General features: G+C 43.6%; 1 protein-coding gene across 1 annotated transcript in view; it reads left to right on the top strand.

The window, feature by feature from the left end:
* ctnnd2a (catenin (cadherin-associated protein), delta 2a) overlaps positions 1–27,610 on the top strand; it is a gene marked incomplete at both ends in the record, with an annotated part of 886,308 nt that overhangs the window by 305,390 nt on the left and 553,308 nt on the right. Inside the window, one exon of the mRNA XM_084325908.1 lies at positions 26,726–26,774. Coding sequence (XP_084182034.1) covers positions 26,726–26,774 — 49 coding nt within the window. The remainder of the gene's footprint in view (positions 1–26,725; positions 26,775–27,610) is intronic.

Genomic DNA, 27,610 nt, shown 5'->3' with positions numbered 1-27,610 from the left:
TGGGACTTTGTTATGGACGCCTGCAGTGACCTAGAGGAACTGACCGAGACTGTTTCTGCTTATATGACCGTCTGTGAAGAGCATTTCATCCATTATAAAACTGTGTACAGTGCTCCCTGACAACAATAACAAAATAAATACTTGGATAACTAAATCTGTCCAATCTCCTCTTATAAAGAGCTATGCCACCCAAAGAGCAGAGGCAGCTAAACGTGAAAAAGCGGAAATATAAAGACTAAAGTAGAGAAGGAACCTGGCAAGTCACTCCCCTTCTGCACAGGAGAGGCTGGAGTTAGTGCTGGGGATGGAGAGGAAAAGACACCTGATTGAGCACTGGCCGACGAACTGAATCCTTTTTATTGACATTTTGACGAGCAGGGTTTTAAAAATGAACATCTAGCTTTTAGGGATGATACCGGAGCCCTTCGGAGCAGTATTATCATGGATGAGGGGAAAGTGTTCTCAGTCAACACAGAGGAGATGAAAAGAGTTGCTAAATAACAGTGCCAGGCAATTATGTGGCATTATTTCTTTTGGATTCCAGTGCTCACTTCTTCAGAGAGGTTCCAGAAATATGGAAAGTGGCCAAGAGTTTTCCTGCCATGGAAAAATAGAGCAGGCTCTGCATCACTTGTCAAGCCCATGCACGCACAACACAGGTTCTCCACAGACTCCCAGAGGCACCAGCAGCTTTAAGCTGAATAAAGAAAGTAAAAGATATATATACTGTATAATAAATGATTATTTTTTTCTTTTTGAACAAATTTGCTTAAAGCTGCTGGTGCCTCTGGGAGCCTGTGTTGCACGTGCATGGGCTTGAGAAGTGATGCAGAGCTTGGTCTATTTCTGCTGGGCAGGTAAACTCACTCTTGCTGATTTCTCCAAAGTTGCCTACCGCGGCTTTAAGTCTCTCAAATCACTAAATAACTGATGTCCCGTGGTCCTTACTTCTCTGACTATGAAGGCTTTTGAGAGGATTGTTAGAAACAAGATCCTGATTATGACAAAAAGATAAACTTGATCTCTTACAGTTTGCTTAAGAGCGCGGAGGGCGGTAGAGGATGCCACCATCACCCTCCTTAACTTCATTGTGAAACACCTAGAAGGTAGTCAAACCAACGCTAGGTTGCTTTGTATTGCCTTTTCTTCTGCCTTTAACTGCATAAACCCCCCTGCCCTTTATTAATTAGCTTAGATATTTTGTACACATGATCTCAAGAAGGTGCTGAATGAGTTACATTTTTCATGTCTGGTCAATGTTAGCATGGTGTTATTCACTGTCAAAGATGAAAAAAATAAAAATAATGTATATTCTCCTTTCGTTCATTACAATTTACCTAGCCTAGTAACAGACACAATGTTTATGACACTGGGAATACATTCCCTGAGATCCATAGATGTCCCTAGATACCAAGGACATGTAAATGGCCTTGTAGATGTGGAGCAATCTTCCATTTACTTAGGTATGTATTTTAGGTGAATTTTCAGAAAATATGGCTAGGGTTTAAGAGGTTAGTGACAGGATGACGACTCTAGACTTCAAATGCTCTTTATTTGAAAAGCATCTGTAACAAAAATTATGAACATGATGTTAAATTTAAAGTCTCTCAAATCACTAAATAACTGATGTCCCGTGGTCCTTACTTCTCTGACTATGAAGGCTTTTGAGAGGATTGTTAGAAGCAAGATCCTGATTATGACAAAAAGATAAACTTGATCTCTTACAGTTTGCTTAAGAGCGCGGAGGGCGGTAGAGGATGCCACCATCACCCTCCTTAACTTCATTGTGAAACACCTAGAAGGTAGTCAAACCAACGCTAGGTTGCTTTTTATTGCCTTTTCTTCTGCCTTTAACTGCATACAGCCCCATGCGTTTGCCCACAGACTTATGAGTAACTTTGCTATGGATTTTAATACTACATGCTGTCTTGTGAGCTTTTTAACCGTTCCCAGGGGCCTCTCTCTACTGCCCTTCAGTCTTCCTCTGGTTCACCACCTCGCTGGTGTTCTTAAAACCCCTTAAGCCAGACGTGCCCGGTACAGGGCCGAGAGTCATATCACGCCATAAATCGATCAATACAGAACGTATTAATTAATGTTGTTTTTTTTCCAAATGTAGCCAAGTGTAAAGACCCTTACCCTGTCAAGACAGCAGTCAAAGTGTATATTTTCAGCACTACGTTTGTTTACCAATGAAGTGTTATTAGTAGGGGTGTAAAGGTACACGTATCCGTACCGAACCGAACCGTTTCAGTGTGTACCGTACCGTACCGAACGACTGTAGTGTGTACCGAACGAATACAACGGAATGTTAACCACTAACGACCGCCCACCGGGGGCTGTTTTTTTCACAATCTAATGTAATGATTATTATTTTTTCTTTTCTTTACAAGTCGATTATTAATTTCAATATAGAATATTCGTTGACAGCCCTACAAGTACAATTAGTTACTGCACACTACATCACCCCTGAGTGGAACATGGAAAGCCAAACTTTCCCCCACTGTACCGAAAACCCGTATTGAACCGTGACTTCAAAACAGAGGTACGTACCGAACCGTGGTTTTTGTGTACCGTTACACCCCTAGTTATTAGTGAAATATGAGTTTATAGAAATCTCCGTGCATCAAGTCGGAAAAAGGTGCATATTGACCCGAGGACATGGTGCAACCTGTTGTGTAAACCTTATACCTTTAGTTCACAGATAATAATAGACGGAGAGATGTGATCACGTTGACTCTTTAATTCTAGGTCAGTCAGGAACTAACGTGCAACATACAAATGTGTCCGTGTAGCAACACGGGCCAAACCCTTACAGGACATCTTCCCCTTTTAGTAAGAAACATCTCCCATTCCCTTAATAACAAAACATCATATTTTTCAAGTATTACACTACAATAGGCATCCAATATTTGCATAACATTTTCAAACAATAATCTCACCAAGACTCTTGTCTTGCATCTCTTACTGAGATTATGAACAGATGCAAATCACATCATCTTTCCTCTCTCTTTTTTTTTTTTTTTTTTTTCAACCAGTCATTCACAAGCTCTGGAAGGGTAACCCACTGTATTGGGGCCCATTGTCCGAAACCAGGGTCTGCTGTGTCCCGTGACGGCTGAACACGTCTTTCAGCGCAGCCACGACTGTCTCCGCCGAAGCTACCTTAAGATGGGCAACTTCTATATATCGCGAGAAAAAGTCCACAATCACCATATATATAAGTCTTCTTCTCCCAGAAAAACAAGTCAGTAGTGACCCGCTGCCAGGGCCTTTCTTGCACTGGTGTGGGGACCAAGGGCTCTCTGCGTTCTGCCCTGTGTTGTGAACATGTGTCACACTTTTCCACCAGCTGATTGATGTATACCGACAGTCCGGGCCACCAGACTGACTGGCGTGCTCTTGCTCTGCATTTGACAACTCCTTGATGTCCAGCGTGCAGGTCATTAAGCACCTCCTGTCTGATGCATTGGGGAATCACGATCCTCTGACCATGCAGCAGTAGCTCACCAGCCAGTGTGAGGTTCTCTCTTTATGGCCAGTATGTCCCCAACTCCGGTGGGAGGTCATGCTTCTCAGGCCAACCTGTCTTACAGTATCTGATGAGCTTTGCACAGACAGGGTCAACACCCTGTTTCTCCTGTATGCTCCTCAGCCTAGCTTCCGTGGCTGGGAGGCTTTGCACAACTGCATCCACGAACACTTTGACTTCTGTTTCCCTGTCCATTTCTTCTTGTGTGAGCGTGTGCTTGACAGGAGCTCTCGACAATGTGTCTGCTGTTATCAAGCACTTACCGGGCACATGTACAATATCGTATGTGAATCTCACCAGTCTCAGCCGAAACCTCAGAACTCTGGGTGGGAGCTCATCTAGTGCTTTGTTACTCAGCAATGGCACTAGTGGCTTATGATCAGTTTCCAGCCTGAATCTGACCCCCAGAAGGTAGGATGACAACAGCTCACATGCCCATGTGGCTGCCAACGCCTCCTTTTCTATCTGGGCGTAATTCTTCTCTGGGCTTGACAGGCTCCTAGAGATGAACACGACCGGCTTCCATATCCCATCTGTCTGTTGTTGCGTCAGAACGCCTCCGATACCGTAGGACGAGGCATCGGCCGATACGCACGTCTCTGCTGTAGGTGAGTACGGGGCTAATACCCGCTGGGAAATTAACTCCGCTTTCAGTCTCTGAAAAGCTTCTTTTTGTGGGGCCTCCCAGACCCATTCATTCTTCCCGCACAACAGGTCTTTGATTGGGCGAGTGTACGAGGCCAGATGAGGTAAGAACTTGCCTATATATTGGGCCATCCCCATCAGTCTTTTCACTCCTTCGACGTCGGTAGGGTCAGGCATCTCCAAGATTGCTCTGACCTTAGCTGGATCCGGGGCCACCCCGTCTGCTGTGATGCGGTGACCCAGAAACATTATGCTGTTTTTTGCAAACTCACATTTTTCACTGTTCAGTGTCAGGCCTTCTGCCTGCAGTGTCTTTAGGACCCTGTGCAATCTCTCATTATGCTCCTGTATGTCCTTTCCGTACACCAGTATGTCATCAGCATGACACTGGACACCTGTGCAGCCTTCTATCATCTGTGACATACGGCGTTGAAAATGCTCTGGGGCCGATGAAATCCCAAACGGGAGGCGATTGAATGCATACCGCCCGAACGGTGTGATGAAGGTTGTGAGTAGCTTGCTTTCCTCTGCCAGCGGGATTTGCCAGAAGCCAGCAGTAGCATCCAACTTTGTGAATATCTTCGCCCCTTCAAGCATGGCAAGTGTCTAATCCACCACTGGGAGGATGAGTCTCTCTCTTCTGACATATTTGTTCAAAGGTGTCATATCTACACACAGCCGTATTTTTCCTTTAGTCGGCTTGGGAACCACTACTATGCCTGCGCACCACGGTGTGGGTCGTGTCACTTTGGAAATCACCCCCATCTTCTCCATGCGCTCCACTTCTGCTCTCACTGTCTCTCGTAGGGGCAAGGGCACACGACGTGGAGTTGACAGGGCGTATGGGACAGCATCGGGCTCTAGCTCAATTTTGTAGGGCTCCTTTAGCTTCCCTAAGCCTGAGAATACGTTGGGGTATTGAACCTTGACATCCTCTTGCTGTGTGCAGCCGCTTTATGAGTCCAAGCGCCTCTATTGCAGGAAGGCCTAGGAGGGGCCTGGTTAATTCTTCCACAACATAGATTATTTGTGCTGTTGTTCTCTTTCTAATGGTTAGCTCACCACTGAAGCAGCCTTTTGTATTTAACTTGTATTTTCCTGGTCCATACAGTACTTTTTGTGGTGGCTGTAGATTTCCATGTTTTTCAACTGAGTGCATGCTGCTCGGCACCGCTGTGACCTGGGCCCCTGTATCCAGCTTGAATATGGCCTCCTGTCCATTCAACTCTAACAGTTCCAGCCATTCATCTTCAGGTTCCTCTAGGTTCACTACGTTCAGGAACGCAAAGTCCTCCTCTTCATCTTGAGAAGTCTCTGTGTGTGCCAGTGTGATGTCATGGACCCCTTTTCCTGTTCTGCATGTCTTTGCAAAGTGTCCTTTTTTATGACACACTCTACACTCAGCATCCTGGGCAGGGCATTCTTTCCACATGTGTCTTTTTACATTTCCACATCTGCCACATCCAGGAGACTGTGTGTCAGTTCTGTATTGTTGTGCTTTCTGCCATCTATTTTTTGTATGGCCTCCACTTGTGCAGCTGCCTGCTGCTCAGTGCCTCTTAAGACGGGCTGTTGTTTCTTTATTGCTGCACTCTGCTTCACTTTAGTCATTGCCTTTTCCAGAGTTAAATCTGCATCCATTTGCAGGTTTTCTGATAGCTTGGCATCTCTTATGCCTACTACAATCCTGTCCCTTATCAAATCTTCTCTTAGGGTTCCAAATTGACAATGTTCAGCCAGTGTGTGTACAGCAGTGATAAAGGATTCAACATTCTCACCCGGTTCTTGGTTCCTTCTGTTGAAACATGCTCTTTCAAATATGACATTCCTCTTACTGACGCAATGTGCGTTGAACGCATCTGTGACGTCTTTGTATTTCTTTTTTCGTTCCTCTGTGAGCGGCAAAACACTTAATATATCTTCGGCATCGTCTCCCGCCGCATACATGAAGGCATTTACCTGGAATTCTTCTGACTGTTTATCCAAACCAGACGCTATTCTATAGCGTTCAAACCGCTTCATCCATCTCGGCCATTCGTTAATGTTATTGAAGTCGAACCTGCCTGGCGGAGCCAACTGTGGCAGCGACGGCAACGGGGCTGCTTCATCTCCCATTTCGTCGTCGTCTTTCTCTTTTTTATTTTTATTTGTATTTTGTATAGTTCGTCTTCTTACTAAGTGATCCCACTTCTGACACCATGTTGTGTAAACCTTATACCTTTAGTTCACAGATAATAATAGACGGAGAGATGTGATCACGTTGACTCTTTAATTCTAGGTCAGTCAGGAACTAACGTGCAACATACAAATGTGTCCGTGTAGCAACACGGGCCAAACCCTTACAGGACACAACCTAACTTGAGTGTAGTCTTTTGAGAGAAGATAACGAGGGCTTTCGAATTTCATAAAATTTGACTTCCCAGCTCACGCCAGCCCCTGTCAATCATCTGACTTCCAGCGTGAATTATTTTGTTACCGTTATTTTCTGGATCATATCTCATGGGTGGAACAAACCTGAACGCTATTGCCATAAAATAGAACACAGTTAGTTTCTCTACCTTTCTCTGAATGTCTAGCAAAAAACTGCATTGCAATCTGATGAAAATGGTAGAGCAATTTACATTATAAAAAAGTAACTGTACTTACAGTAGATTTCATTCACGGTTTTTGCTGCCCTGTCAGGGGCGCCTGGTGGTACTAAATCCAGATTGAACTCTGCCATTGGAAAGAGACAAGTTGGCCTGATCCATAGATGTGTGACTTGGCCATAATAAGGTCATTTATAGGCCTGATATTCTATATTCTATATTCATATTTTAAATTGCATGTGTCCGGATGGAAAAATTCAGTACTGTATCTACAAAACCCCCTGTAAATCATCTGCCCTTTATTAATTAGCTTAGATATTTTGTACACATGATCTCAAGAAGGTGCTGAATGAGTTACATTTTTCATGTCTGGTCAATGTTAGCATGGTGTTATTCACTGTCAAAGATGAAAAAAATATAAATAATGTATATTCTCCTTTCGTTCATTACAATTTACCTAGCCTAGTAACAGACACAATATTTATGACACTGGGAATACATTCCCTGAGATCCATAGATGTCCCTAGATACCAAGGACATGTAAATGGCCTTGTAGATGTGGACCAATCTTCCATTTACTTAGGTATGTATTTTAGGTGAATTTTCAGAAAATATGGCTAGGGTTTAAGAGGTTAGTGACAGGATGACGACTCTAAACTTCAAATGCTCTTTATTTGAAAAGTATCTGTAACAAAAATTATGAACATGATGTTAAATTTAAAGTCTCTCAAATCACTAAATAACTGATGTCCCGTGGTCCTTACTTCTCTGACTATGAAGGCTTTTGAGAGGATTGTTAGAAACAAGATCCTGATTATGACAAAAAGATAAACTTGATCTCTTACAGTTTGCTTAAGAGCGCGGAGGGCGGTAGAGGATGCCACCATCACCCTCCTTAACTTCATTGTGAAACACCTAGAAGGTAGTCAAACCAACGCTAGGTTGCTTTGTATTGCCTTTTCTTCTGCCTTTAACTGCATACAGCCCCATGCGTTTGCCCACAGACTTATGAGTAACTTTGCTATGGATTTTAATACTACATGCTGTCTTGTGAGCTTTTTAACCGTTCCCAGGGGCCTCTCTCTACTGCCCTTCAGTCTTCCTCTGGTTCACCACCTCGCTGGTGTTCTTAAAACCCCTTAAGCCAGACGTGCCCGGTACAGGGCCGAGAGTCATATCACGCCATAAATCGATCAATACAGAACGTATTAATTAATGTTGTTTTTTTTCAGCACTACGTTTGTCTACCAATGAAGTGTTATTAGTAGGGGTGTAAAGGTACACGTATCCGTACCGAACCGAACCGTTTCAGTGTGTACCGTACCGTACCGAACGACTGTAGTGTGTACCGAACGAATACAACGGAATGTTAACCACTAACGACCGCCCACCGGGGGCTGTTTTTTTCACAATCTAATGTAATGATTATTATTTTTTCTTTTCTTTACAAGTCGATTATTAATTTCAATATAGAATATTCGTTGACAGCCCTACAAGTACAATTAGTTACTGCACACTACATCACCCCTGAGTGGAACATGGAAAGCCAAACTTTCCCCCACTGTACCGAAAACCCGTATTGAACCGTGACTTCAAAACAGAGGTACGTACCGAACCGTGGTTTTTGTGTACCGTTACACCCCTAGTTATTAGTGAAATATGAGTTTATAGAAATCTCCGTGCATCAAGTCGGAAAAAGGTGCATATTGACCCGAGGACATGGTGCAACCTGTTGTGTAAACCTTATACCTTTAGTTCACAGATAATAATAGACGGAGAGATGTGATCACGTTGACTCTTTAATTCTAGGTCAGTCAGGAACTAACGTGCAACATACAAATGTGTCCGTGTAGCAACACGGGCCAAACCCTTACAGGACATCTTCCCCTTTTAGTAAGAAACATCTCCCATTCCCTTAATAACAAAACATCATATTTTTCAAGTATTACACTACAATAGGCATCCAATATTTGCATAACATTTTCAAACAATAATCTCACCAAGACTCTTGTCTTGCATCTCTTACTGAGATTATGAACAGATGCAAATCACATCATCTTTCCTCTCTTTTTTTTTTTTTTTTTTTTCAACCAGTCATTCACAAGCTCTGGAAGGGTAACCCACTGTATTGGGGCCCATTGTCCGAAACCAGGGTCTGCTGTGTCCCGTGACGGCTGAACACGTCTTTCAGCGCAGCCACGACTGTCTCCGCCGAAGCTACCTTAAGATGGGCAACTTCTATATATCGCGAGAAAAAGTCCACAATCACCATATATATAAGTCTTCTTCTCCCAGAAAAACAAGTCAGTAGTGACCCGCTGCCAGGGCCTTTCTTGCACTGGTGTGGGGACCAAGGGCTCTCTGCGTTCTGCCCTGTGTTGTGAACATGTGTCACACTTTTCCACCAGCTGATTGATGTATACCGACAGTCCGGGCCACCAGACTGACTGGCGTGCTCTTGCTCTGCATTTGACAACTCCTTGATGTCCAGCGTGCAGGTCATTAAGCACCTCCTGTCTGATGCATTGGGGAATCACGATCCTCTGACCACGCAGCAGTAGCTCACCAGCCAGTGTGAGGTTCTCTCTTTATGGCCAGTATGTCCCCAACTCCGGTGGGAGGTCATGCTTCTCAGGCCAACCTGTCTTACAGTATCTGATGAGCTTTGCACAGACAGGGTCAACACCCTGTTTCTCCTGTATGCTCCTCAGCCTAGCTTCCGTGGCTGGGAGGCTTTGCACAACTGCATCCACGAACACTTTGACTTCTGTTTCCCTGTCCATTTCTTCTTGTGTGAGCGTGTGCTTGACAGGAGCTCTTGACAATGTGTCTGCTGTTATCAAGCACTTACCGGGCACATGTACAATATCGTATGTGAATCTCACCAGTCTCAGCCGAAACCTCAGAACTCTGGGTGGGAGCTCATCTAGTGCTTTGTTACTCAGCAATGGCACTAGTGGCTTATGATCAGTTTCCAGCCTGAATCTGACCCCCAGAAGGTAGGATGACAACCGCTCACATGCCCATGTGGCTGCCAACGCCTCCTTTTCTATCTGGGCGTAATTCTTCTCTGGGCTTGACAGGCTCCTAGAGATGAACACGACCGGCTTCCATATCCCATCTGTCTGTTGTTGCGTCAGAACGCCTCCGATACCGTAGGACGAGGCATCGGCCGATACGCACGTCTCTGCTGTAGGTGAGTACGGGGCTAACACCCGCTGGGAAATTAACTCCGCTTTCAGTCTCTGAAAAGCTTCTTTTTGTGGGGCCTCCCAGACCCATTCATTCTTCCCGCACAACAGGTCTTTGATTGGGCGAGTGTACGAGGCCAGATGAGGTAAGAACTTGCCTATATATTGGGCCATCCCCATCAGTCTTTTCACTCCTTCGACGTCGGTAGGGTCAGGCATCTCCAAGATTGCTCTGACCTTAGCTGGATCCGGGGCCACCCCGTCTGCTGTGATGCGGTGACCCAGAAACATTATGCTGTTTTTTGCAAACTCACATTTTTCACTGTTCAGTGTCAGGCCTTCTGCCTGCAGTGTCTTTAGGACCCTGTGCAATCTCTCATTATGCTCCTGTATGTCCTTTCCGTACACCAGTATGTCATCAGCATGACACTGGACACCTGTGCAGCCTTCTATCATCTGTGACATACGGCGTTGAAAATGCTCTGGGGCCGATGAAATCCCAAACGGGAGGCGATTGAATGCATACCGCCCGAACGGTGTGATGAAGGTTGTGAGTAGCTTGCTTTCCTCTGCCAGCGGGATTTGCCAGAAGCCAGCAGTAGCATCCAACTTTGTGAATATCTTCGCCCCTTCAAGCATGGCAAGTGTCTAATCCACCACTGGGAGGATGAGTCTCTCTCTTCTGACATATTTGTTCAAAGGTGTCATATCTACACACAGCCGTATTTTTCCTTTAGTCGGCTTGGGAACCACTACTATGCCTGCGCACCACGGTGTGGGTCGTGTCACTTTGGAAATCACCCCCATCTTCTCCATGCGCTCCACTTCTGCTCTCACTGTCTCTCGTAGGGGCAAGGGCACACGACGTGGAGTTGACAGGGCGTATGGGACAGCATCGGGCTCTAGCTCAATTTTGTAGGGCTCCTTTAGCTTCCCTAAGCCTGAGAATACGTTGGGGTATTGAACCTTGACATCCTCTTGCTGTGTGCAGCCGCTTTATGAGTCCAAGCGCCTCTATTGCAGGAAGGAGGGGCCTGGTTAATTCTTCCACAACATAGATTATTTGTGCTGTTGTTCTCTTTCTAATGGTTAGCTCACCACTGAAGCAGCCTTTTGTATTTAACTTGTATTTTCCTGGTCCATACAGTACTTTTTGTGGTGGCTGTAGATTTCCATGTTTTTCAACTGAGTGCATGCTGCTCGGCACTGCTGTGACCTGGGCCCCTGTAAGTAAGTAAGTAAGTAAGTATTTATAAAGCACCTTTCATACATGTCATGTAGCTCAAAGTGCTGTACACAATTATAGGCATATATAACGATAAAAGCAATAAAGTCATAGTGATCAGTTAAGATCAATGTTTAAAAAAAAAATAATAATAATAATAATAGTAACGTAAAAATGAAAATAACGTAAAAACAGTCATTTGCTTACCAGTTTGGGAGAACAGGTCCGCACAAACATTTCCGCTCAGTGGCAACCGGAAGTGCACTAAACCAATGCACTTGTATGGTAGGTAGCAATGTTTAGGTCTTATAATGCTAGTGTAGTTACGTTTTTATCAGTGGTCATAGTTGGGTCCATAGTGCTTTACCAAGTCCCATGGATCCATCAGTGGCCGTGTATTGTGTGCGTATGTACCCGTTCGCTCATGTGGTCAGTGGCCAGAGTTGGGTCCACAGGACTTATCCAAGTCCCATGGACCCATCAGTGGCCGCGTCTTGTGGTAGAAAGAAAGAAAAAGAAAAACGTATAAAGAAAACAGTCTAAAGTTTGAAAGTTTGGGAGGTCCGCAAAAACACGCCTTCAGCTCAGAAGCTGAGGCGTGTCAAAAACTTTTGAAAAACTGGAGGCGTGTCTCCTATTGTACCCATTCCTTCATCTAAAAAGTTTGAAAGTTTAGGAGGTCCGCAAAAACACGCCTTCAGCTCAGAAGCTGAGGCGTGTCAAAAACGTTTGAAAAACTGGAGGCGTGTCTCCTATTGTACCCATTCCTTCATCTAAAAAGTTTGAAAGTTTGGGAGGTCCGCAAAAACACGCCTTCAGCTCAGAAGCTGAGGCGTGTCAAAAACGTTTGAAAAACTGGAGGCGTGTCTCCTATTGTACCCATTCCTTCATCTAAAAAGTTTGAAAGTTTGGGAGGTCCGCAAAAACACGCCTTCAGCTCAGAAGCTGAGGCGTGTCAAAAACTTTTGAAAAACTGGAGGCGTGTCTCCTATGTACCCGTTCCTTCATCTAAAAAGTTGGGTCCACAAGGCTTATCCTAGCCTCATGGATCCATCAGGTTTTTCCAAGCCATAACTATTTGTAAGCTAGACTGTATAGGTACGTTTTTAATTTTCCTTTAAAAATGTGTATAGAGCTGGCGTTTCTGATGTGTGTTGGTAGTGTGTTCCATAGTTTTGGGGCATAGTTGGCAAATGCCATACTTCCTATCCTTTTTTGGTTTCTGGGCGTGTCTAGTAAACCTGTAGTGGATGACCGTAGCGTTCTTGAGGGCAGATAACTAACTAGGGAATTTGCTATGTATTTTGGGCCTTGCTCATTAAGAGCTTTATATGTTAGGAAAAGGACCTTAAAATCAATTCTATGAGTTATTGGAAGCCAGTGCAGAGTGGCCAGGACTGGAGTGATATGTTCTCTTCTCCTTGTATGAGTTAGTAATCGAGCTGCAGAGTTTTGGATAAGCTGAAGCTTCCCAATGGTTGCTTTGGGAAGACCAGTGAACAGTGCATTACAATAGTCAAGCCGACTTGATACAAAAGCATGAATAAGTTTCTCTGCATCCTTTTTATTTACGAAAGGTCTTACTTTCGCTATGTTTCTTAGGTGGAAGAATGACGTTTTCATGGCCTTATTTATATGAGACTTAAAGGTCAGGTCTGAGTCCAAGATGACACCTAGGCTTGTAACCTCAGTCTTTACATAGGATGACAGACTCCCCAGGTTTTTACAAAGCACTTCCCTTTTCGCTTTTGGGCCGATCAATAGGATTTCGGTCTTGCTTTCGTTTAATTTTAGGAAGTTATTGTTCATCCACTTGTTTATTGCTAACAGACAATTTGTAATGGACTGTATGGCTGTAGTGTTATTTGGTTCTGCGGAGATATATAGTTGTGTATCATCAGCATAACTATGGAAGCATACATTGTGGTCTCGAATGATGTCCCCGAGGGGCAGCATATATAGTGAGAAGAGTAATGGACCAAGGCAGCTTCCTTGTGCGACTCCAAAATTACTGTCATATTCCTCGGATACATTGTCTCCAAGCTTAACATAGAACCTTCTCCCCTTAATGTATGTTATGAGCCAATTTAGTACATGATCGGAAAAGCCAACCAGTCTTTCTAGACGACTGATCAAGATATTATGGTCAATCGTATCGAACGCTGCACTAAGGTCCAATAGGACAAGAATTGAGACTTTGCCAGCATCGGAGTTTAGCCTGAGGTCGCTAACTATTTTGGTAAGGGCAGTTTCAGTGCTGTGATTTGTTCTGAAACCTGATTGTAGTTCCTCCATGATGTTATTATTTTTGAGAAAGGAGTTTATTTGTACTGAGACTATCTTTTCTAATATCTTGCTGATAAATGGAAGGTTCGATATTGGCCTATAGCTTTTTAGTTCGTTTACATCTAAGTTTGTTTTCTTTAGTAGTGGTTTTACTACAGCTGTTTTAAATGCATCTGGAAAAGTGCCTGTTTGAAGAGACATATTTATGATTTCAAGGACATGATTTGAGACACTATCAAACACCCGCTTGAGAAATGCTGTTGGTATAGGATCGAGGCAGGAGGTGGCGGAATTACACTCAGAGACAATCTTACAGAGGTCAGGTAATGTAATACATGTGAATTCCCCCATAGTTATCTCAGGTGGGGTTTCACTCATAGCCAGATCCATATCAGCGGTAATGCTTGCTCTAATCAATGATATTTTTTCATTAAAGAAAACTGCGAACTCTTCACATTTTGTGGCTGATTGCTGCGGTATATGGGGGGGTGGTATGTTAATCAGCCGGTCAATGGTGGAAAAAAGTACCCTGGAGTTACCCATATTTTCTGAGATCATTTTGGAAAAATATTCCTTTCTCGCAAGTTGTATTGCCTTATTGTATGCGCCCATGGCGTCTTTGTATAAATTAAAGTGAGCTGTGAGTTTGAGTTTCCTCCATTTTCGCTCGGCTATCCTACATTTTCTCTTGTTATCTTTAACATTGGTTTTATTTAGCCATGGAGAGATTCTATCAGTTTTTACCTTTTTAACCTTAACTGTATCCAGCTTGAATATGGCCTCCTGTCCATTCAACTCTAACAGTTCCAGCCATTCATCTTCAGGTTCCTCTAGGTTCACTACGTTCAGGAACGCAAAGTCCTCCTCTTCATCTTGAGAAGTCTCTGTGTGTGCCAGTGTGATGTCATGGACCCCTTTTCCTGTTCTGCATGTCTTTGCAAAGTGTCCTTTTTTATGACACACTCTACACTCAGCATCCTGGGCAGGGCATTCTTTCCACATGTGTCTTTTTACATTTCCACATCTGCCACATCCAGGAGACTGTGTGTCAGTTCTGTATTGTTGTGCTTTCTGCCATCTATTTTTTGTATGGCCTCCACTTGTGCAGCTGCCTGCTGCTCAGTGCCTCTTAAGACGGGCTGTTGTTTCTTTATTGCTGCACTCTGCTTCACTTTAGTCATTGCCTTTTCCAGAGTTAAATCTGCATCCATTTGCAGGTTTTCTGATAGCTTGGCATCTCTTATGCCTACTACAATCCTGTCCCTTATCAAATCTTCTCTTAGGGTTCCAAATTGACAATGTTCAGCCAGTGTGTGTACAGCAGTGATAAAGGATTCAACATTCTCACCCGGTTCTTGGTTCCTTCTGTTGAAACATGCTCTTTCAAATATGACGTTCCTCTTACTGACGCAATGTGCGTTGAACGCATCCGTGACGTCTTTGTATTTCTTTTTTCGTTCCTCTGTGAGCGGCAAAACACTTAATATATCTTCGGCATCGTCTCCCGCCGCATACATGAAGGCATTTACCTGGAATTCTTCAAACCAGACGCTATTCTATAGCGTTCAAACCGCTTCATACATCTCGGCCATTCGTTAATGTTATTGAAGTCGAACCTGCCTGGCGGAGCCAACTGTGGCAGCGACGGCAACGGGGCTGCTTCATCTCCCATTTCGTCGTCGTCTTTCTCTTTTTTATTTTTATTTTTATTTTGTATAGTTCGTCTTCTTACTAAGTGATCCCACTTCTGACACCATGTTGTGTAAACCTTATACCTTTAGTTCACAGATAATAATAGACGGAGAGATGTGATCACGTTGACTCTTTAATTCTAGGTCAGTCAGGAACTAACGTGCAACATACAAATGTGTCCGTGTAGCAACACGGGCCAAACCCTTACAGGACACAACCTAACTTGAGTGTAGTCTTTTGAGAGAAGATAACGAGGGCTTTCGAATTTCATAAAATTTGACTTCCCAGCTCACGCCAGCCCCTGTCAATCATCTGACTTCCAGCGTGAATTATTTTGTTACCGTTATTTTCTGGATCATATCTCATGGGTGGAACAAACCTGAACGCTATTGCCATAAAATAGAACACAGTTAGTTTCTCTACCTTTCTCTGAATGTCTAGCAAAAAACTGCATTGCAATCTGATGAAAATGGTAGAGCAATTTACATTATAAAAAAGTAACTGTACTTACAGTAGATTTCATTCACGGTTTTTGCTGCCCTGTCAGGGGCGCCTGATGGTACTAAATCCAGATTGAACTATGCCATTGGAAAGAGACAAGTTGGCCTGATCCATAGATGTGTGACTTGGCCATAATAAGGTCATTTATAGGCCTGATATTCTATATTCTATATTCATATTTTAAATTGCATGTGTCCGGATGGAAAAATTCAGTACTGTATCTACAAAACCCCCTGTTAATTAGCTTAGATATTTTGTACACATGATCTCAAGAAGGTGCTGAATGAGTTACATTTTTCATGTCTGGTCAATGTTAGCATGTGAAATATGGAAAGTTGCCAAGAGTTTTCCTGCCATGGAAAAATAGAGCAGGCTCTGCATCACTTTTCAAGCCCATGCACGCACAACACAGGTTTTCCCAGAGGCACCAGCAGCTTTAAGCTGAATAAAGAAAGTAAAAGATATATATACTGTATAATAAATGATTATTTTTTTCTTTTTGAACAAATTTGCTTAAAGCTGCTGGTGCCTCTGGGAGCCTGTGTTGCACGTGCATGGGCTTGAGAAGTGATGCAGAGCTTGGTCTATTTCTGCTGGGCAGGTAAACTCACTCTTGCTGATTTCTCCAAAGTTGCCTACCGCGGCTTTAAGTCTCTCAAATCACTAAATAACTGATGTCCCGTGGTCCTTACTTCTCTGACTATGAAGGCTTTTGAGAGGATTGTTAGAAACAAGATCCTGATTATGACAAAAAGATAAACTTGATCTCTTACAGTTTGCTTAAGAGCGCGGAGGGCGGTAGAGGATGCCACCATCACCCTCCTTAACTTCATTGTGAAACACCTAGAAGGTAGTCAAACCAACGCTAGGTTGCTTTTTATTGCCTTTTCTTCTGCCTTTAACTGCATAAACCCCCCTGCCCTTTATTAATTAGCTTAGATATTTTGTACACATGATCTCAAGAAGGTGCTGAATGAGTTACATTTTTCATGTCTGGTCATGTGGCAGGGGCTATGTGGCAGGGGCTCAAAACGATGACAGACTACAAAGGCGCCTCCCTCAAACTGAACAGTGACATCTCCTTAGCAAATTACCTCAATACCTTCTATGCGAGGTTTGATGCTGGTAATAACAACACCAGCTCACAAGCCACGGCAATGGGGGGGGGGGGGGGGTCGGCTGCTGATGGAGGCGCAGTGTTCAGGGTAACAGAGCATGAGGTGAGGCGGACCTTTAAAAAAGTGAATATCAGGAAGGCAGCAGGTCCGGATGGCATCCCCGGCCGCGTCCTAAAAGTCTGTGCCGACCAACTGGCCCCAGTATTCACTGACATATTTAACCTGTCCTTAGAACAGGCTGTCATCCCCACCTGCCTGAAGAAGTCCACTATTATCCCTGTACCCAAGAAATCCAAGCCTGCTTGCCTCAACGACTACCGCCCTGTAGCTCTCACCTCCATAGCCATGAAGTGCTTTGAGAAGCTAGTAAAGGGCTACATCTGCTCCTCCCTCCCCATCAACATGGACCCCCTGCAATTTGCATACCGCCCCAACAGGTCCACGGAGGACGCCATAGCCCATGTGCTGCACACAGCAGCATCACACCTGGACAAGAGGCAGGGGAACTATGTGAGAATGCTATTCATCGACTACAGCTCGGCATTCAATACCATAGTCCCCTCCATACTCATAGCCAAGCTCAGGGACCTGGGCTTGAACTATGACCTCTGCCAGTGGGTCTTGGACTTCCTGACTCGCAGACCCCAGGTGGTGAGAGCAGGCAACTGCACCTCCTCATCCATCACCCTCAACATAGGGGCCCCCCAGGGCTGTGTTCTGAGTCCCCTCCTCTACTCCCTGTACACACACGACTGTGTGGCTCAGCGGAGTAGCAATACAATCATCAAATTAGCTGACGACACAGTGGTGGTGGGCCTGATCTCTGCCAACGACGAGAGGGCCTACCTGGAAGAGGTCAAGGTCCTGGCGGGATGGTGCCAGGAAAACAGCCTCTCCCTGAACGTCAGCAAAACAAAGGAGATGATTGTGGACTTCAGGAGGTCGGGGGTCAAGGACTACAGCCCCCTCAGCATCGACGGGGCACCGGTTGAGAGAGTCAACAGCTTTAAGTACCTCGGAGCCTACATATCCGAGGACTTGACATGGACCACACACATTGACAGTGTTGTGAAGAAGGCACGACAACGCCTCTACTTCCTCAGGCGCCTAAGGAAGTTCCAAGTCAGTCAGAAGATCCTTAAGAACTTCTACTCATGTACAATAGAGAGCATCTTGACCGGCAACATCACCTCCTGGTTTGGGAATAGCACTGCACAAGACCGAAGCAGACTACAAAGAGTGACACGTTCAGCCGAACGCACAATTGGAGGGGGGCTCCCCACCCTCCAGAACATTTACAACAAGCGTTGCAAGGGCAAGGCTAAGAGAATCATTAAAGACTCCAGTCACCCGAACAACTGCCTCTTTGAACTGCTGCGGTCAGGCAAGCGATACCGGAGTCTCAAGGCGAGCACAGCAAGACTCAGAAGAAGCTTCTATCCCCAGGCCATCAGGCTGCTAAACGAACAATGAATGAACACTACACAACAACAACCACCAAACGCACATAGCACACACATCCACATGCACACACTCACTTTAAACAAACACACTGTAGCACCCACTCCACACACTTTATAGCACACACCCACTTTAAACAAACACACTGTAGCACCCACTCCCCACACTTTATATTTATTGATGAAGGATTGCACTACAACTCGTACACCTTACTGTAAATTGTACCTAAATTGTACCTCATCCCATTTCTGCTTTGCACTAGATAGTACTGTACATTAGTACACTGCATAGTATTGTATATTATATGGTAACTCAGAACATTGTACATATGTCTATACCGAACACTGTGACCTCATTTTCTTCTTCTAAATTACATGCTATACTATGTTATTTGATACTATCTTGTCTAACACAGTCTCTGGAGCGTAACAGTAAGAAGCATTTTGTATGAAAGTATTCTGTACTTCTGTATGACAACTATTAAAGAAACTTGAAACTTGAATGTTAGCATGGTGTTATTCACTGTCAAAGATGAAAAAAATAAAAATAATGTATATTCTCCTTTCGTTCATTACAATTTACCTAGCCTAGTAACAGACACAATATTTATGACACTGGGAATACATTCCCTGAGATCCATAGATGTCCCTAGATACCAAGGACATGTAAATGACCTTGTAGATGTGGAGCAATCTTCCATTTACTTAGGTATGTATTTTAGGTGAATTTTCAGAAAATATGGCTAGGGTTTAAGAGGTTAGTGACAGGATGACGACTCTAGACTTCAAATGCTCTTTATTTGAAAAGCATCTGTAACAAAAATTATGAACATGATGTTAAATTTGGCGGCTGGGTGGCGCAGCGGAGATTGCGCTCGTCACCAATGCAAGAGACTCCGGTCTCAAATCCGGGTGTCAGCGTTGCCTCCGGCTTGGGCCGGCCGTCATACTGGCTCAATTGGCAGAGCCAGCGGGTGGAAGTCGATGGGTGGGGATTTGGACGTTGTGGACAGCGACTCCTACAGGTCGGTTGGGGGACTCCTGCACAGCAGAGACAGGAAGTAGTGGGGGTAGTGTGAGCCTCCCATGCGTTACACCTCGCCACTGAGAGTCCGCGCTGGCAGGTGAAAAGATGTGACAGGCTGCCTCCTCATGTACCGGAGGGGACACGTGATGCAAGGCTTCTATCCTCCCTACAACCGACCAGTGGGGGGCATAGTCGAGCAATGTTCAAGACAGGGGAGGGGAGAATTGGAAACACGAAATTGGGATGGGAGAAAAAGTGGATCAAAAATGTATATAACTTTTCACAACCCCCAGGTTGAAAAACACTACTCTACAGTATTTGCATATCTTATTTTCTCATGCTGACAGGGTGACAGGGTGAATGTAATGATCTGGAAACTATGTGTGGTCCTACATGAATACAGAATACTGTAAACTTCATGAGAATCACCTTGCAGATGTCTTGTCACCACCATAAGGCCACATGAGGCCCAGTGGATGGCTAGCATATGTTCCTGGCAGTCTCAGAGGACTCACAGGAATATATTAGCACCAAGAAGCATCTGATGTGGCAAGCCGCTAACTCATACTATATTTTCAGCCACTACCTTTTATACTCGTTGTAAATTACATAGTATCTACCCTAGGTAAAAGAAAACATTGTGCTTCACTAATTGTAGATATATCAAAAGCATTCAATACAGTTGACTATTCTCTTCTTTTAAATAGACCACACAGTGTTGGTTTTGATGCAAATGCTTGTGGTTGGTTATTTGTCTGATAGACTTCAGTGTGTGAAAACTGGGGAAACTCAATCTTGCCCGTTACAAAAGGTGTCCCGCAAGGATCAATCATGGGCCCTGTCTCATTTACCATTTATACTTGTGTGGGTGTCAAGTTCATCTTGATTCAGATGACACTATTGTCTATTGTATTATTGACTCTGTACAACTAGCCATTGAGAGCCATTTAATGCTCTGCAAGATATTCTATTTAATGCAAGCAAAAAAGAAAACATGATGTTGGCTAGAGATATCGTTTACAATGATATACTTGTATCGACTGTGAATGGGTCTGTTAGAGTTACATATTACAAATATATTGGCATCTGGCGTGATGAGAAACTTACATTTAAGTACCATATAGACAATATTGCCAGTAAACTGGCTAAATGTGTTTCTTGTACAGGAACAGAACCAGCTTCCCAATGAGTAAGAGAAAGAGGGTTGTTGAAGCAGTTTTTTTTATCTGTCTTGGATTATGGAGATGTGATTTATAGAAGTGCTGCTCCTTCCACTCTCTAGACATGATCATTCTGCTCTCTCAGATTTGTTTTTACTGGTGATAGATTTTGTACTCACCACTGCATCCTGTATTATAAAGTGGGTTGGTCTTCTCTGGCAGAAGAGCGAAATAAACATTGATATCTGTTTGTCATTAAGGCCATTGCCAGGAAATTACCACTTTATATCACAATGTTGCTAGATTGGAACTATGGACCCTATCTGACAAATTATTGGCTTATGCTTAAGTCCCCAGAGTTCAAACTGAGTGCTTAAGGTCCCCAGAGTGCAAACTGAGCTTGGAAAGTCAGCCTTTTTTCTTTTTAATGCCCCAGCTTCTTGGAATTATCTTCAACGCTCGATAAAAATCAATACCCAACATCCTATGGACAGTTGAGAAAATAAATCTCCCTATTTCAGTCTGTGTCTGTTTATTCATTTTCATCTTTCTTTGAATTTTTTGTCCTATTTATTCAATGTCTAATTTGTCTGAGTTCATTTTCTTTCCATATCTTCATACTGTTTTTAATATGCCTGTAAATCTCAACTGCATTGTAAATGATGGGAAACCTCACATGCCTTCTTCGAGGATAAATACGTGATTGAATGAATATTCACAATCACACCCTCTCCGCGGTTAATGATGGAGTGGCTGTTTGGTGCAAGGCTTATGCTGCTTTACTTTTTCTTTTTTTCTATAGCTTTAGTTCTGCTTTACTTATTTTTTGACAGGATATATAACGTTCCCTGACTGTGTCCAGTTATCCCGTTTAAGATCCTCACGTTGCTCTGGGTTGTCTTAATAATTGTTAGACTAGAAGTCTTTATTTGTCATGCAGTTTTTAACACACACACGCAAGATGGGCGACCCACAGGAACACACACACACACACATGCACTGAGTCGCCAATGAAATGTCTCTCTGCACTTTTCCCATCCCGTTGTCCTTCCCCCCATGGGCAGCCGGGAGCAGATGGGGCGTCAACGTGAGCCGCGCCCCGGGGACCAATCCAAGTGCTCCTGTCCGTCTTCGTCAATGACGCCACAGCGTTAGCGATCTGTTGTGCATTGGGTTTATCTTATCGGGGGGGAAACCCTTGCGAGCACGGGAAGAACATGCAAACTCCACACAGAAAGGCCTGGGAGACCTGAGTACCTGGCATCATGGAAACCTGGTCCCCAAGCGGGAATCGAACCCTGGACCTTCTTGCTGTGAGGCGACAGTGTTAACCACTACACTACACCACCGTGTCTTGTTAGAAGCGCTAGACTTTTGATTTTGGACAATGCGTTTTACCTGTCTATAGCCTACCTATGTGCAGTACGGTTCTGAAACAAATGGAAACATTTGCCAATCTAGTACAATTCAGAACGTTAAACGTGCTATAGATACTCCCCTACAACCAGCCCAGCCACTCCCCTCACTGGAATAGCATTAACATAAGTATCAGTAAGTGCTGTCACAGTAAATGCTGTCATGACTGTGAAAATAGCTGTTATACAAACTTAAAATAAAATAGAATAGCATATTTATATAGACTCTTTATTGTCATTATACAGATGTTACATTATACAGAGATGTGCAGGGTCCATGTGTCTTGTGTGTGTGTGTGTGTGTTCAAGACTGTGGTCTCTGAGAATGTTAAAACTGACTTGCATCAGTATCTCCATAGGATGAATAAGTCGTTTTTGATGATTGCATACCCAAAGTAATTTGCCATTTATTATACTTTATACTTATAGCACATGCATGAGTCTGGTCTCTTTTGAAAGGTAACAGTATGTGTGTCTTACACAATAACGGAAAAACAGTTTTGAGTAGAGGTTTGAACACACTGAAGTAAAAGTTTTGTGTACTTACATTTTCTGTTTAGTGTTTGCCATATGCCTGTTTTTAAGTTCTAGCTGAGAAGTAGGAGCTGGCAAACATAACGGTTCCATAGCCTGACGTCTTATGTAGTACAGGTCCAAAGTTTTTTAACATTCCCATGAAATCTTCTTGTAATGTGTGTACCGGTGTTAATTCGGCATGGTTATCCATTATTCTCGTTGCGATCAGCCCCCGCTTCATCTTGTAACTGAGACTGAAAGCATGCAATAATAAATAGGACATTTAACCTCTTAAGCCCGATCGCCCCCGTACCGGTCCGAGATTTATTTCACGTCATACAATGTATTGAATGATCGGGAGAAACGCAGCCGGGCAGACGAGCGCAAAGTGCCGCGATGTGTGTGAGTGTGGGCGACGTCCCGCATTTGGACCGTCCAATGTTTACAAGTCAACAACTTGAAAGCAGAGCGTTGCACGACAGACAATCCCAAGCCATGTCTTCGACCGATCTCATGGTTGATTCCGTTGAATAACCCGGTGCAACGCCCCGTTAACAGAGTCGTCCTCCTCCACCAAAACAAAGCCCATGTGCTAATGTGTTTATGGGCGTTGCTCGAAACTCCGAGGCACTCCGAGGCTTCATTCACATGGAAAGTTAACTCCGCTCCCACGCAATGAGGAAAAACTGTCTCAGAACAGCATGACTTTAAACTAGGGATGCTCGATATTGGCTTTTTTACCGATACCGATATACCGATATTGTCCAACTCTTAATTTCCGATACCGATATCAATCGATATCAACCGATACCGATATATGCAGGGCCCCCCCCCCAAAAAAAATGGAATAATTTCAGGTAATTAACATTACATATCTCTTGTTGTGGAATTAACACAACATTATGCATACTTTTGACATTTGACAACATTATGCTTGCCTGGATAAATAAAGGTTATAGAAATGTAAAAAAAAAAAAAAAAAAATTGAAAACCGATACAGATATTTTCCGATATCACATTTTTATGCCGATATCGGCCGATAATATCGGCCATCCCTACTTTAAACAAAGAAATGTTACTATTATAGATTCTATAACTGTTAGCTTTTATAGTAAACATGTTCTTAAAGATTCAAACTGTGATAATATATTAAATGTAAATAAATTATATTGTGATTTGCCGTCATTTCACTTCCGCAACTTGGGCACACCACACGGTCACATATATAATGCACCCCCGGAGCTTTTTAGAAATGTGTGAAATAAAAGTATTGCTTTTGCCCCCAAAGAAATGTATTAGTTAATATATCATTAACATTTTCTTTGCAGGTACAACATGTATTACCTACCTGGGTTCCATCCTAGAGGCAAATCCTTCCTGTGACAAAATGGCATCCAATGTAATAAAAAAAGTCAACCAACGAACTCGTTTCTTGTACCGGATCTCCTCACTGGTAAACAAGAATACCCTGAAGACTCTAGCAGGAGCACTCATTCAAGGGTACTACGACTATGCTTGCACCTCATGGTACCAAAGCACCTCAAAGGCGCTAAAAACAAAATTACAAACATCTCAAAACAAACTGGTCAGACTACTGCTTGACCTTACTCCTAGAACCCACCTCACCCCTGCCCACTTTGACAACCTAGGATGGCTTAGAGTAGACGACAGAGTACAGCAACTTGCAATGGGCCTGGTCTACAAGATACACTACACGACCAAGGTACCCATGTACATGACTAAATACTTCCCAAAGGTCAGTGAATACCACGATCACAACACCAGAGGGAGCTCCACAAATCATGTTAAACCCAGATTCGGCTCAAACAAGGGACTAAACACGTTTCGCAATTATGCCACATATATGCCGCAATTATGCCCCCCCCCCCCAACCACCTCCAATGTACAGTCCCACCCCCACCTACCCAATCCAATGTACAGTTTCTACGCCTAATGTATACACTCTTTTCTTTCTGGACTCTTTTTGTATCACAAATACAGTACTGTAATTGCAAATCTGGTATGTCATAAATGTATAGATGTAGCAGTACTGTCTATCTGTATGTCATGTATGTCATATATGTTACGATGAATTGGAAATGGGGGACCCTGGTGGAAACAAGACGAAAGTCTTTCTCTGGTCTGCATCCCCTTAACAATTGTATGTATTGAGCTGTACTGCACTGTACCCATTCTGCAATCTGTTAATAAAGTTTTCATTCATTCATTCATTCATTCATTCATTCATTCATTCATTCATGTTGTTGTTGTTTACATGTTGCAGTCATCTATCCCCTCCCTACTTCCCATGTCCCCATGTGGAATGCACCTGATTCCCATTGGCTGAGTGTTATCTATTGCACCTTCAAGTTTAGCATTACGTCAACTGATCGTCAGCGGTTTTGATGTTTGTGGACGGGAGGCTTAACCGCAGGTGTTGTTACCGAGCAACGTATCATCCTCACTCATCGTCTACAATCTCTTTTCTCTCCGCTCCCCACTCCTCTCCTCCTTTAAATTCAGTGCGTGTGAATGGAGTGTGTGTGCGTAGTACGCGTCATTCACTCTACCACTGGATGTCTGGTGGGTCCCGCCATGGGGAAAATAAAGTGTAAAAACCCCTGTTCTAAAATATGGTTCAAAATCGGGACACAAATGAACATGTGGCGAGTGTGTCTCTCCGCATGATGAGAGCGCCGTGTGCTGTCACGAGACCGTCTCTCAGGGGAAAGATCCAATTACAAGCGGGAGCGTTTCACACACATCTGCACCCAAGAGCCCAACGTGAGCAAATTAAAATAGACAAATGAATAAACGGTTCACACACACTGCAGGGCTCTTAAAAAGTCCACTTATTTATTGCACCCAAGTGGTGACGTGTCAAGCCGTTGCTCTTCTTCTGTCAGACCCTGAATAAGAGCGGCGGCTTGAAACGTCACCACATAAATAAGCGGACCGCTGGAGCCCCGCACTGTGCAAGCTGTTTATTCATTTGTCTATTTTTTTTCAAAGATCCAATTACTCACTGGAGTCTCGGGTTGATCAAGTTTAACCCTGCAAGGCCCACAGTTTGTGCATGTGTAACATTGTGTATTTCACCTAAACATCATCATTGGATCCTATTGTTTAGTCTTGCAATGCCATTGGCCAGGATATTTGCATATAAGTAAGTAACTCTATATTTTCCTCTCCAAAGTACCCCTACAACACCATCTGAAAGGTTGCATTATTTTTTTCAAGTAGAAATATATCCGGGTCTTGCTGGGTTAACGCTGCCATGTGAAACCTCCCAGGAAACGTTTGTTTGAGCGTTATGTTGCTTCTGTCATTGTTACTAGAAACTGTATGTCAATACATTCCCTGGGGTCCATACAGTAGATGTCCCAATAACATGCAAATAGTCTTGTAGAAGTGGAGCAATCTTCCATTTACTTGGGTATGTACCTTTAGGAAAATTTACTGAAAATATGGCTAAGGCTTAACAGGTTGATTATCGATCGAACATAGGCTGTGTACAGTATACTCTTACGTTGTGTGATGTAGTGTGTTAGGAAAGTCCAGGAAGTGGAACCAGGAACCGGTTGAATGAGGTTTTGCCATAGAGGTGGTCATATTCATCTAGCGTTTTGCGTGGCGATTCAGAATGTTAAAAAATACAGTATATTAAAATGTTCTATTTCTATACTATATATTTGTCTGTTTTACAGTATAGTCGTATATGGGCTGTCTATGGATGTTGGAATTAGTGGCTACAGCTTTGCAAGCTTTGAACAGTGAACAAGTCACTATAAACAAGAATAAACATCTTCATTCTGTCACAGAAGGTTCAGCAAGGTATAGGGATTATTCACCCTTTGACTGAAGCACAACTTGTGAGTCACCTCGACTGTAACTATTTTAATCCTGGATCTCATTACTAACTATTTTTGTTTCCCTACTTCTCCTTGACATCTTGACAGAACTCCTTGAAGACACTATTGAAGACTGTTGTTTTCAAATGTGCCCCCTACTTACTTATTTATCTTCCTTTCCTTCCTTTCTGCCTTCCTTCCTTCCTTGCCTACATCCCTTCCTCCATCTTTACCTCCTACCTTCTTATCTGTACCGTCTCCACTTTCTTTTCACCCCTTCCACCTTTCTACTCCCTCTCCCCCTCTCCTGCTCTCTTTCCATCTCTTCTTTATTATATATCTCTCCTCATCCCTCTATCCTCCCTCTCATCTCCTCTCCTCTCCCCTCTTCTGCCTCCCTCTCATCTCCTCTCTTGTCCTCTCCTCTCCTCCTCACATCCCCTCCTCTCCTCCTCTCATCCCCTCTCCTCCTCCTCTCCTCCCCTATCCTCCTCCTCTCCTCCCTCTCCTATCTCCAGGTGACTTCTAGTCGTGTAGCCCAGCAGCAGCAGAGTGGAGCAGGTTCAGGTAAGGGCTCCTCTTCTTCCTCATTCTCCTCCTCTTCCTCTTCCTCATCTATCTCTAGACTGGACTGTCCTGCATTTTATTTTAGTTAACTAGACTGGTATTGGACATTTGTGCAGAGTGTCACAACTCACGACTTGGGTACCTTTTCCAGGAAGAGAAAGCTTAGACAAAAAAATTAAATGGCAATTACTTTTGTGAATTTTCTGGCACAAAACGAGGACTATAGGCGCAGACAAAAGGGGTAAAATGAAGACAAACATATGTTTTATTTCATGGGATGTTTAAAGTTTTGAGATTGGCGTGGGGCTGCTTGAAGTGCTCCCAGGCTCAGGACACAACTTGGTGCTACTGGTGAGAACCCTACTCAAATAACTGACACAAGTTATATTTACCCAGATTAGGTTTGCTGAGCACATTGCTCTTAATGAATGAATGAAAGAACGAATGAGTTATTTAATTAATCAATTCATTGAAACTTGATTGCCCCTCGTGGAATTCTTTCTTTGTACCAAAAAACATCATAAACGTCAACAACCGGGCGCCCTGGTGGCGCACCGCACAGTGCCTCGCACACCTACGTGGCCGTCCCAGGTTCGCCTCCCGCTCCCGGAGATGATTTGTCGCATGTCCTCCCCACATCTTCTCCCGTTCTCCCTCTCCTCTGTCGGTCTTGTATGGCCATAAAAAGGAAGCTGTAAAAATGCTAAAATAAACCTAAAAAAATTCAAATAAAAAAACATCAACAACCATACATACAACACATAATTTTGGGACATCACAATACATTTATAGTATAACTGTATCTAGCACTATAGATCTGACAGTTGGCTATCTAC

This window comes from Notolepis coatsorum (assembly GCF_963971535.1).
Source record: "Notolepis coatsorum genome assembly, chromosome: 12".
Lineage (NCBI taxonomy): Eukaryota > Metazoa > Chordata > Actinopteri > Aulopiformes > Paralepididae > Notolepis > Notolepis coatsorum.
This window is presented reverse-complemented; position numbering and strand designations above follow the sequence as displayed.